Below are 13,331 nucleotides of genomic sequence, written 5' to 3' on the forward strand. Positions count from 1 at the left end.
ATCGCTGATCCTCTCTGCAACCCCAAAGAAGTCTGGACAAATCTGTTGTAGGGTGTAAGTACTTTTGACTAAAGGTACTTAGCTCTTTGTGACTACAAAAACAATCATCCTCATAACAAGGACTGAGTCTAAAACAAGAGAGCTGAGCGAAGTGAAATGACAATGGTGAGGTATTCACGTTTTAAGTGAGAGATGACAGGAAACATTAAAAAGCATTTAAATCGGAAGGTCTTGCAATGTCAATGGAAAAGAGGAAAAGAGGAAAAGAATGGAACTCTCCTCTAAGCATCATACCTTGCTGTGCTTAGAATTTTTGCTTCAAAAAGGGAAATCATGGGATCTGAATTTGGGAAAGGAAACTTAAGAATATTTATTTTTCTTATAATCAAATGCTAAACATTGGTACATATCAAATGTTTCTAAGGAATGAAGTACTTCTTAAAAAAGTTTCCCAACACAGTATTAATGCAACAACAGATGTAATTTAATACCCAAAGTATGCATCACTCAAATGCAACATTAAATACTTTATGATAATACAATGTTCTTCACATTCCTTGCTAAGTTGAAAAAGTAAGATACAGTGGCAAAGCAACTTACATGTCACGCTATAAGTCCATGCCAAAAGGGAAAAGAAGATGCAGATCGTTATTCCTGTTATTAGACAAAAGGCCTAATAACAGCAAAAGAACAACTGTATGCTAGGACTAAGTTAAGATCCTCTGAGCAGTAAGCTCCCTCTGATTTTTCGTTACGGAAAGATACTAAGCATTCATCACTATGCATTTCAATAGCTTGTCTTTTGTAAATATATTTTTTCTGTATAACTATGTAATTATGCATTTCTGTATAATATAATAACAACAGAAGAAAGTTACAAATACACATTTAGTAGAAATGATACTATGCTTTTTCTGTTTTTCTTATGTCCTGTCATATGTTAAGGGCTTTTTCTTTTTAATACTATCAGATACAGTGTTTCTAAAACCAACCATATCTAGTACTTTAAACATATTTTTCTTCTGAAAAAAATCAAGGTTTTCTACTATATTCTTCACACAGCTAGCTGCAAAGCTAAGAGATCGGATTCTTCGTAAGTCCCTCAGTTCTTCATTAACATACATAAACATTCTCACTCTACTCCTTCCTTTTTCCTGTGTCTTTGTGTATCTATTTGTGTTACAATTCTGCATATTTCACCATTTCCTTATGGAAGGAATAAAGCACACATAAATACTTCAAAGCACAGCCCTGGAATTTGTCATATAAAATGCTTTTCAAGTTACGTTGTTCTCGTTTACTTTGCATGCTACACAGATTGATTTACAGGTCAAATGAAAAGATAACTTTAAGACTGCATTGCCAAGTCCGGGTGGAATTACAGGAAGAAAAAAAAGCAACTTCTAATAGCAACAATGAACATGTCTTTTATCAGCTCTTAGGTCTTGTTAGAAATGGGGACAGTTTATGCAATATTTGAAGAGAAGGAATACAAATGCATCATAAATAAAAATACTGCATTAACTTGTACTGAATAAAGGCATGAGCAGGGATGACAGCTTGGCTTCTTACATATAGGATTCACAGAGAAAACAAAAAAAACCCCACAGGAGCTATATATATGCAGGTTTTAAAAAGATTATTGAAGACCAATCCTAATAGGTTTCCTCTTAATTCAAAAGTTTTCTAATGGTCATTGCACTGGAAGAGAGAAATACAGATCGTCATTACTGCTACATGGTTTGTTTTCATGCCAAAAAACATTGGAGGAGTGCCAAGGGCATGGGAGATGGCTTAGGATGGATGTTTTGCACTATGCCAGTCAGATATAATTTAAAATCTTATCATAACTTCTACTAAGTTTCATTTACAAAGTTTCATTCACTTCTATTGCTGTTATTAACCCAGAAATTGTAACATAAGCTGCAGAACTTTCCAAGCAGGAAAGGAAAAAAGAAAAACCCTCCAACAGAGATTAAGTTTGTTATTTGCTAGTTAGTACTCTATTAAGAGTGAGTCTCAGTACCACATTAAATGTGGCCACAATGACAGAGGCAGGCCCTATCACTAAAAGCATGTAAATTTGCGGCTTACAGGGTTGGCCTAATCTACCTATCAAAGTCTGAATAGAATTTAAGATTCTAACTGATGAAGTCTCACATGATATGAGTCAGGGATTATCAATCTCCTCATACGGTAGTTCCACCAGTGCATTCAATATAATACCTAAAACTTATATTCCCTTTATTGTAACAGAGACAGGGAAAGAATAGTGTGTTTTCTGATGCTGGCAGGTTTCCTGGAATTGGATTTTCCCTTCTTCCTCTCTGTTTTGTTAAACTAGTCAGAAAGCAAACATCTAATAAGCATTTGTTTGAGATGGTTTCACAGAGGCCTGAAGTTCAATGAAAGTATCCTATATCCATCTAACTGGTTGAGATGCATTAAAATGATTCCATGAAAATTCTTGTGACTTAGTTGTATTAACACGTTTGGGTACCTAAAGCCTTGGAACTTTATAGTTACAAATCTAGATATGCACTAATAGTAGATAGCATGCTTACAAAGCACAGAGAAATTCTTACTGGACAGAATTTTAAAGGACACAGCACAACACACACTTATTGCTGTTATGTTCCTTAGAAGCAGCATGAACTTCCTGGGGTTGACTCAAATTCAGGCATATTTAGATGGATTAATTTGTTACTATCCCTAGCAGTCCCACCCTCCTTCTGAAGGTTGTTGTCCCCTGAAGCCAGTATGGCTGAACCATGCAGAAAGGAGTTCCTGAACTGCCAGTCCACACTAAGCTTTTATGAACATCTGCACCAGTTAACTGTAGCACAGCAGCTGGAAGTTGAGTGTAAATTATGGCAGTACATGAGCTGTTCCATACAGAAGTTACCCACTCTTGCTGCAAAACCAGCACTCCTCTGATAGGGAGTAGAACACGTACTTCAAGGTAGCAACTGGTTTAGCTGTTTGTCTTCAATTCATTGCATTCAAAGCAACATATTCAGTGAGTCACAGCAATGACATGACTTACAAACAAGCTGGCAGAAAAATACACATCTTTGTCAATTATAAAACTCCTCTTTTATTATGTCTTGAATACAGGGAATTGCATTCCAGGAAGCATAAACCAGGAAAGCAAATGACATATACGTGACAGATCAACATTGAAAAGCCATTAACAGAGCACTCCATTAATCAGGCCATCACAGCTGAATCATCTCCTTAAAATGTTTTCCTGACAAATTAGCCCTCAGATCGATGGAAGCAGGTAGGATGAGAGTTTCCAGGTAGGTGATAGGCAGGAGACAGAAACTACATTTTAAAGGAAGAAGCCGCTCTGAGTAGATAGCAGGACTGACCAGCCTGCAAGACAAGAAGGCTTCAGAAGCATCGAGAGGCTACAGCCTGAAAACGCTTACAAAAGAAGTGAAGTTGGATGGGATGCAATGGCTAAATACTGTAACACCCAACTATTTTATAGCTTCTGCGGTTACACAAATTCTAACATCAACATTTGTTCCTTAGTTTTCAGTTGCATTTGCCTTCAGCAGGAGACTTGGAAACCCTTAGCTCATACCACCAGCAAAGAGAAGACTCCTGAATTCCTTAGACCTACTTTAAGTCTGGGAGGATACTCAAGAGAACCAGAGAAACTTGCTATGCTCTGCCCACAGAAACAAATGATCAGTCTAAACCAGAACAAACAACTGAGTGAAGAGATGAGTATTAGTGTAGGTTGCTGTGAACTTGGGATTACATAGATCCATTGACAATCAGTCTAAAAAAAACAGGCTGTAAATGGGAGGTGTGACAGATTGCAACCTAACACAACACACTGAAATATTCTGATGGTTATCCACATTTGCAAAATCTGACATGTGCATTACTATCTTATTTCACAAGAAGTCTCTGATATCATTTAACATACCTGCACGAGTATATTTCCTTTTAAGGTTCTTTTAAAGGACCTTTATAAGAGTATCAGAATCTATGCTACAGTATTGTGACATTTCTTAAATCCTCCGAGGAATAAATAAGAATCTCTTTTTGGCAATACAGAAACCTCATCCTTTCTACCTAGATTTACTGTTTTAACATTTCCATTAGTACAAATCCACTCATTTTATCAGAGATCATAATCTAATATTCATATACCCCAAATAAAAATGTAACTAATCCTATTAATTTACAATTAACATTTTCATATCAAAGCATCTCAGCAGTTACACACATACCAATGCACATACTAATAAAATCAGAGAAAGTGATGCCTAGCACAAAGCACCATTTTAACTGCAGTATTCCACAGTAGGCTGGTACTAATACGGAAGGCAGGAGTCAGCTGCTGCAGAGCATACAACACTAAAAAGAGACTTTCATGATAGAAATAATTTTTAATTCTTTATGGAGACAAAACAGATGGAGGGACAGAAAAGATAGTATCTCCCATATAATCTTATATCTAATCACTCCCATCAGCTGGCACTCAGGAGATGCAAATGGCTCCTGAATAAACTCAGATCAAGTATCTGAATTTTGCAGTCTGAATCCATTTTCATTAAATATTACATATATTAAACACCTGAGATGAATTCCTAACCCTCTGAAAGACAACAGTAAACACCTAAAAAATACTAATGAGCTGTCATTGCAGAGTTCTTCGTTAAAAAAAAAAAAGTATTTCATAAATCAACTGGAAAAATATATGCCTCATTACTGCAGTTAGCTTAAACTGGATTTTCTTACACAGTACTGGCAAACATATTTTTAATCTTTCTAGGATAGGAAACACCTAAGAACTTAACAGAATTGCTTAGAAGTCTGGCAGTGTCTGGTTACACAAATATAACCAGGCTTTATGAGCAACACAATATTACTTGTTTGCATGTCTCTATATCCTCTACTGCCAACAAAAAAAGCAAAGAGTGGAAATAATTATTAGCAAACTTCTTTTGGCAAAAACATTCATTCCAAGCTTTGTTTTCCGTGAAACTGGCTAAAGAATTCTCTTTCTAGTATCACAGCCATCTGTCCCGTCTGTTAGCGATAATGAGCACCAGCAAACAAGTCTCAAACCAACTGCCAAAAAAGACATCTTGGACATACCACCAACTGATTGAAGCAATTATTAGTATGATGCAGTAGAATAGAAGAGAAACAAAAGTGGTGACCCTGTATAACTCATTGTATTAGAAATACATGACACTTAAAATTTGTATTAGCTATATTGAGAAATATCCTCTACTTATGTTTAAACTTTGGAGAGTTCAGGGCTTGATTTACTTTGAGTCCTGCAAAGTCTGCAAGTGGAATAAGTCAACAGCACTTATCATCTGTAACTACTTCTCTTGCCAGAAGTTCAGAGACAACAAAGAATACATCTTCCCTCTTTCCTTGAAGCTGGAAGCTTTAAGCACACTCTGAAAAGAAGCAGGCGAGTGGAACCACTCCAAACCTCTTCAGCGTCTTTTCTTGGTCTAAAATTTAATCCTAGAAGTCAAGCACATGAATAGTTTTAAAAATACAATTCAAAATATATAAACTGCATAGGCTCACCATCACCCTTGACAAAATGGTAATGGAAAACCAATATAAATTAACTTGATTAACTTTCAATTTTCCTCATTTATGTGTTTAATCGTGTTACAATGCTATGTACTTTCTGAAGTACATTAACAGGAATGCCTCTTCCTATACACTTTACAAACAATATAGTTTACCTATACAGACAGATGGTTGTGGAACACTAGCCTCTGTCTCTACATGCCTGTAACAACTTTCTTGCTACTACAGGATGGTTATGTATCTGTTTCCTCACCAAGCATTTCTCTCTCTAGTCATCAGCCTTTACATGCTGAACTCTGCACATACTTGACCAGGCTCCAGGTTCCATTCTCCTGAAGCAAGCATTCTTAACCAGCGGATCTGACTGGATTTTTTTTTTTTTCTTCTCTTTGAATGACTCGGCAATGTTTGTAAACCAAAATACAAACTACAGCTATAGAAACAAGGATTTAAAAAACAGTCTCACTATGTATCTATCTGCCTACAATTCCTTGAGGAATATCTTGGCAGGCCTAAGTTCTCTAGTGCAACTCTCTGCAGTTGTCTGCACGTCCACTTTTTTCCCCCTCAAACAGCTCTGTGACAAATGCTTCTGTACTGTTTAACCCTGAGAATGTACTTCCACCCAGCAATTTCTCTTTTCCTATAATTTTCACTTTGCCAATTTAAAAGCAGCAGGTTGGCTCTGCCAGAGGTTTAGTTTGTCCAGCTGCCTCTCCCACAACTTTGTAACAATAATCCAGTGTTTGCTGAGGCTGTCTTTACTATTAGCAGGGTCTTTTTTCAGTCAGCCTTGTTCATTTAACTGATAAATCATGCAGTCCATGTAGCAATTGTTATTACAGCCATTGTAACTGGTCCTAACCCTCTAATGTGTTTAGCTGTTTGCTCTTAGAAAGAGCTAAACCATTAATAACTACAAATACACATCTGCCTTGCTCCTTTCATGCCAAATATCCAAAGTTCTCTTTGAACTATTCTTTCTGTATAGCTCTGTTCTTTGTGGACTAGCTCTGCTAAGAACTAAAATCATTACAAATGTTTTCAACTTGGGAAAAAGTTTCCACTGCTGGAAATCAACACATTTTATGTTAGGCTTATGAAGTGTTATTCTTCTATGGTAACATATGAACTATATATAAACTATGATCTATTTGTGATGACTATTTACCTGAGCACTTTTTTTAAAGCCAGAATTGTCCTTTTGCTTTATATTCCATTTTTGTAGTAATAACCTGTTTGAAAGAGAAACAAACCCCCAAGAATTACAGCAGCTTTTCATGGAGACATATAGTAGCTTTGTATCTCTGTTTAGCCGTGTCCTTGTGCAACAGAAATCTTTTCATTGAGGCGGTATAATGCATTTTAAGGCTCTTTGCAAGTACTTTTGTCCACTATTACTATTGAAATGGCACTTTCTGGTTCTGGATTGGCAGTTAGGAAGTGTAACAATGAAGAAACATAACAATCAATACAATTTAACTGTTCTTCACTCCAGTTCTAGGCAGGTATCAAAGCTAGCTCTGAACGATACCAGAAGCACCATGGAATGGTGTGCCACTCGAGCCAATTCAGTCTACTCAGATACAGATGGCATGCAGTGCCAACAGGGATATGCTGCTCTACTTTTCAAATTACTATCAATCTCCCTTTCTCTCTGCCTCTAAAGACCTGTAAAGTTTCTACTAGCCTTTTTCTGGGAAGATTCCCTAAGCCTTCCTCTTAACTCTTCTTACATTTCCTGATTTACCCAAGGGTCTGACAAAATCATTCTCCTCTCAAAGATCTCATCTCTCAATGTCAGTCTTTTTCTGCTTTCCTAATTAATTTGACTTTTAATCTTTTTCCTTTCCCTGTTAAGTCCTGGGGCCACCAGAGTTTGACCTGTGTCTTCCCCTCTTTCCTTCCTCACTGTAATTTTCAGCTTCCTTCTCTCTCCATAGAATAAGAATGTTCTGCCAACACTCTTCAGGTTGGTCTCTCTTTCTTTTCTCTTCCACATCCTCCCTCAATATGAAGTTTCTTTTTCCCTTGGGTTTGAGATGGGATTGTTTGAGAACAGAAGAAAGATCTCACATTATTCCATGCAGAGAACATAATTCTAGCAGACAGAGAATGGATGGTGATGCAGTTAGAGAAATCAGGATGAGGTAGGATAGAAGCAGCCCATACAGATTTTAGAAAATAAAAGTAATTTGCATTTCTGAGTAAGAAATCATACTAAAGGAATAGGTACTAAAAAGAACATTGCAACACATTAACAAGAGTCAATTTTCTCTTTTAACAATATATACCAAGAGAAATACATCAATTTGGCAGATGACAGAACTCAGCAAGGAGAGGAACAACTTAATGTAATTTCTCTTTGATGTAAGAAATGGAGGGACAACAACTGAGAGAGAACAACAGCCCTAAAGTTTAACACATTGTTAGAATCTGCTCAGATCCTTTACTACAGATGGTAGCTAATTGTGTAAGACCTTAAAAGTAAATCCCTCTGAAGCAGCTTGCTTGCATGTCATTTTCCAAGCCTCAAAAAACCACTAAATTTGACAGTGCAAGGAAAGAAACAGCAATTCTTTTTTACATAGCAGACACTGGAAGCCAGTTATTCTTGTCATCCTTTCATGAAATAAAAAAGCAATTATTGAAAGATTCTTGATAAATACTCACCTCAAAGATTTTGCCTGTTTTAAGAAACTTCTAGCTTTTGCTACTTCTTGAATAAGTTTCTTTAAATCATCTCCTTCAAAGTATGGGAAAACTAGATCCTGAAAACAGAATTAAAATATTCTACTTTAACCTGCACCTACTTACTATTTTCAATTTCTACCAACTTAATTAACTGAGCCTAAGCTCTAAATCTCCCTACTCCTATCTACTTGCAGAGAAGGTCTTGGTCTTACCAGGGGAGAGCAGAGCAACTCTGTGTTGAATATGGTTCTGTTCATTAATGTATTTTTCTACTGTGGCAATCCCTGAGGTCTCCTGCTGGAGCATTCACATGCTGAACACTCTATGAGGATTTTACAATTACATAAATAAAATAAAAGATGGTAAGGGTAAGAGGGCACAGCAAAAGATAAAGTTAGCTTAAAACCCACAGTGTCCAGATACAAGATTTTTTTTGCTTCTCTTTCAAAAACTGTATTCCATTGTATACTTGTTTCATGGGTTTGGTCACCTGACCAAGCCAGCTAGCAGAGAGGCAAAGCCATATATTAAAATTTCTCCTTTTGGTTTCAATGTGAACTTATCTTAGCAGTCTTGTATTTATTTTTCTCACGATTTTTCTTTTTTAAATGCAGTTTGACTACTGATGAAGAACTAAGTTGAAACGAAACAAAACCAAACCCAACAAAACCAATCTATTTAACATACATCTTCAACATCGAGCCCCTCTGTCAACATTCTGTGTGCTGCTAATTGTCCATCCACATCTCCAAAACTGCAATGGTAGCGCCCTCCTGTTTGGGAAGCAAGCTTCTTCAGAAATTCATTAGCTCCTCTGTTAACAACAAAGTAATAAGTTACTTATGAAAATTATTTCCCTGAAAGCAACAACAATAGAAGAAGAATTTCTAAGAATTCCTCAAAGAATATTACATCAAAACAAATAGTTTGGAGGACATGATTATAAACTTCTGTATAGTTTCCATCTGTCAATTGCTCATGAAGAATATACACTGCTTAGCTGTCATAACCTCCAAAGACAGGCTATTTTTGGACAATAGGTTCAGTGTAGCAACGGAACCAAAAAAAGAAACTAAACCAAGAAATCCAGAAGCCAGGCTAGCAGGTAAAGGGCAGTAATATTTTACACACGGGAAGAAAACCAAAAGCTGGGAGACTCCATAAAGGGAAAGAAATTTTGTGCATGCCCCATATTTTATTCTCTTGCCCCAGCCTCTATTACTTCTCATTGTCCAATGAGAACCATTAGGATAACTAGTACAGTTGTTATTGTATTCTTACTGCAAGTATGCTAAATCACACACTTTTACTCCCATTTATACATCATTTTAGAGTCCTGTCTCCCAAGTACTAGCATTGCAAAGTCAAAAATAGTCACATGTCCATTAATTTCAAGTAAGCTGTAAGGATTGATTCCATTCTGGACACTAAAATCTCCACAAATAACTAGATTTCTTTGAAAGGAAGCAGCAGATTTTGTTTCAGAGTAACTCATAGTCAGAAGTGACATCTTTCTCCCTTATTTATAAGGGATTATAAATTATTATTTGCATTATTATAAATTATTATCTCCATTACTATATAAGCAGATTTCCTTAACAGACAACTATTGGCTACTGACCAGTTAACCAAGTGATATGCAAATAAATTAACTCAAAATATTCAGAATTAAAAGACTTTTCATAAATACTTAAAGTGGCTTTTTCAACTTAGGGCCCATAATTCAAAGTTTTTACCAGGAAGGAAGATATATATAAGAGCTTATAAAGTAACACTCTTCCTGTCAAACCTCACTTCCAAAATCACAAAGGTCACAGACTATGTATCAAGAAGTCCACTACTTCTCCCCTTAATGGCTTGAAGAATGACATCCAAACTGTCATCTTTTGAGGGATTTAGCTTTAAGGTCTATTAGCTACCACAGCAGTATAGGATCTGGGCAATTTAATTTGGAACAGTAATGGAGTTTTGAAGCAAATCCCCCAATTATTTTTGTCTGTCACATGTTGGTTTAGCTCTCACAGTAGCTCCGTTGTGTGCAAACTATACTACTTTAGCAGGAGACTAATCTAGAAACTCCAGTGCACATATGCTTTCAACATTTTAGCAGGTATTAGTGTGGTTGTACTAGCACAACATTCTCCAGTGTACACCTAGCAGACATGCCCACAGATGACTCCTGAACCATCCAGAGCTCTGAGAACACCCTGAAGCGCTACAGAATGGCCCAACCATCGTGTGTGCCTTATTTTCTCATGACTATCATCTCTCAGCTTTCCTTGAGATCCTGCTGGTCTTTCCTCATCCATCCTCACTCCTGCTTTGAAATCTTTTGCCTTCACTATGACCATATTTTCTGTTGCATGTTCACCTTCCTGAACCTTTTATTTCTTATGCTTTTTAATCTCTTTTTACAGCTCTTTTCCATTGCTGTGGCAATATCCACCTCACAGTTCAGCAGGATGCAACCTAGGACCTAACAGAAGCAACACTGCTTGTCAGTTTGTGCTATGAGAGGGTCAAAAATTTCTCATGGCAGCTGGATAACCCAAAGGCATTACCCAGAAGTTGTTAACCCCATGACTGCCACTGGGACAGGAGGGCTGGCAGGCAAGGCTGAGTTCCTGAAGACCTTAGAAAACTACTGCATTTTGAGGTGGCAATGTGGACATGCACCTATTCTAGAAAGAACTGGTGGCCTGTTTGGCTACCTGCTCCCTGCATCACACAGGTACAGCCATGAATTAAAATCTAGAGGAATGCATACTTTTTGATATTGTATCATGGTTCCCAATTCTGGACCATGCAAAGACCCCTGAAAAGGAACATCCAGAGATCTATCTTTAACCAACACCCCACTATGGCTGGCTTTAGCACTTGCCCAGTGCTCCCGATTCCAGTCCAGGTTAGTGTATTAACTTCTTATGCCTGTATAGGGATGTGTATATGATAGACTAATGATAGAACTACAGGAATGACCTCAGTATTGCAGACTAGTGATGCATATCACTTCTTTGTGTGTGTGGAGGTAACTCTCTCAAGGACATAAGCTGTGGGAGATGAAGGCCATGTGGCAATTACCTGTGTCAGAACAGCCTTCCCAGTTCCCGTATGCATGAATGTCTAGCTCAATCCTGGTGTTCAGTGAACTGAGCATGTGGCCCATTTTGGTAACACAGCCTTTTGACAATAAATAAACCAGTAATTTTAAAGGGTTTTTTGTTGTTGTTCTTGCATAGTATCATATACCTGTCTGTACAGCTAAAAGAAATGGTGTGGATTTTAATATCTTGTTTCTTTCTCAGTCTTTCAATTTCTTTCAAAATCAGACTGCAACTGGTGTCAGGTTTTCCATCAGTCAATACGTACAGTGCCTCTATACCTTTGAAACTGAGAGCCTTCTGAAAAGCAGAAAATAAGCTTAAATAATTAGTACATTTATACGAAGAGTTATACTTAAGAATGAAAACACTATTCCAATGATTTAAGATAGTTTTATATTTACTACATCATTAATCAAGTTATTATTGTCTTTTGCTTTTCACTAAGTATGAAAGAGATGAAGGATATAATTTTGAAAAATAAACAAGTAGATAATTTGTAGCATAAGGCAATATAATCATAAGCAGGTCACCACCAAAAACTGACTCACTGAAATAACCAAATTAACTGGTTTTGGAGAACTGCTGACAGAAGATTTTTACATCACCGTTTGTGGCAGTTAAAGATGCTTAATGTCTGAAAATCAGGCTCACTAGGACTTGGCCTTTTTCTATTATGAAAACTTGCTACGGTAATTGACTCAGTGGACATTTTTGTAATACAGACATGCCTTACAGTTCTACTAAACTTAATTCATGATGAATTCCATAAAATTTATAAAGAGATTCTGCAAGGGTGTCTGGAAAAAGAGTAATTCATTTAAGGCAACATTTCTTTTTTTATTCAAATTTTAAATCTCATGAAATTGCAAGTTCTTTCAGTCTCTGTTTTAAATTATTATTACTAGTTGATTTCTACACTGAGAACTTTTATAGGAGAAAAGTTTCTTCACTTGTTACTGAAGTTCAAGAATTACACTCAATGCCCATGTGATTCCAACAAGCACTGCTTCTTTAAAATCCTTGTTTGCCCCAGAGCAAACATATCACAGCCACAGTTGTACATAAACAGAATTTTGAGCAACTGGCTATTTTCTCTCTCCGGTATTCTTTGAACACAAACATTAATGGAACTATTGATATTTCACATTTTTCTTATACTCAGTATGAGCAATGAATTCTAGTATCTATGAGCCCTGGGGACAGGAACAGTAGCTTGATTCCAGATCTGTTCAGTGTTTTGCATATAAAAATGTTGTATGCTTTGACCAAGTAATTTTCCTAAAATATTATCAGTCAGATGGAAGTGTTTTATCACAAGATACAATGTCTTCTCCAAAATATGGTACACAATTTACTAACCTGTAAAGCCATAAGGATGCATGTATTACCATGAGCATGGAATTTGGATACCCACTGCACAGCATCATGACATGTTTGATCATTTGCCTCTACAAGACACTCCTTCCAACTCTCTGTGTTTTCTGCAAATCTCAGCAGGTTAAACCTGAGGAGAAAGATGGCCCACAACATGTAACCATAACCAATACTATCAGTCACTTCAGATAAGCCTGTTTTGAAATTAAAAAAAAACCAAACCCAAACCAAAACAAAAAACCAAACGCACACAAACCCAAACCCAATAAAAAACCCCAAAACAAAACCAGAAGCAACCAAAAAACCAAAACCAAGAGCCTAGTATTGGATTAAGGTCTTCAGCTTTGGAAAAGTCAGAAAGCATGTCTCACTCTGCAGGAAGACAAAATCGATGGGAATGCTGAGCCCAAAAGGATAAACAGCATCAGCCTACGGCAAACGAGGCTCAAATCTTAAAGAGCTCAGAGTTAAAAACTGGTTAAAAAGAACGGAAAAAGCAGTTCATGTCACATGCATATTATGCACTAACATATAATAATTACTTGTACTGTGTTTCAGTACTGTATTATTTGTAATTAT

At 36.7% G+C, this 13,331-nt stretch overlaps 1 protein-coding gene across 2 annotated transcripts in view; it reads right to left on the minus strand.

Moving 5' to 3' along the window:
* Positions 1 to 3,073: 3,073 nt before the first annotated feature.
* The window catches only part of VWA3A (von Willebrand factor A domain containing 3A), a 38,085-nt gene continuing 27,827 nt past the window's right edge, over positions 3,074 to 13,331 (minus strand). Inside the window, exons 29-34 of one of the 2 annotated variants that reach the window (XM_030002412.2) lie at positions 12,738 to 12,882; positions 11,524 to 11,675; positions 8,962 to 9,088; positions 8,254 to 8,351; positions 6,752 to 6,815; positions 3,074 to 5,505 (exon numbers count right to left, since the gene is read on the minus strand). In XM_030002412.2, coding sequence (XP_029858272.1) covers positions 5,500 to 5,505; positions 6,752 to 6,815; positions 8,254 to 8,351; positions 8,962 to 9,088; positions 11,524 to 11,675; positions 12,738 to 12,882 — 592 coding nt within the window. In that variant the 3' untranslated portion in view covers positions 3,074 to 5,499. Of the gene's footprint in view, positions 5,506 to 6,751; positions 6,816 to 8,253; positions 8,352 to 8,961; positions 9,089 to 11,523; positions 11,676 to 12,737; positions 12,883 to 13,331 lie in introns of those variants that run through there. The other variant, XR_005931459.1, reaches the window with a different exon arrangement.

This window comes from Aquila chrysaetos, chromosome 25 (genome assembly GCF_900496995.4).
Source record: "Aquila chrysaetos chrysaetos chromosome 25, bAquChr1.4, whole genome shotgun sequence".
Taxonomy (NCBI): Eukaryota; Metazoa; Chordata; class Aves; order Accipitriformes; family Accipitridae; genus Aquila; species Aquila chrysaetos.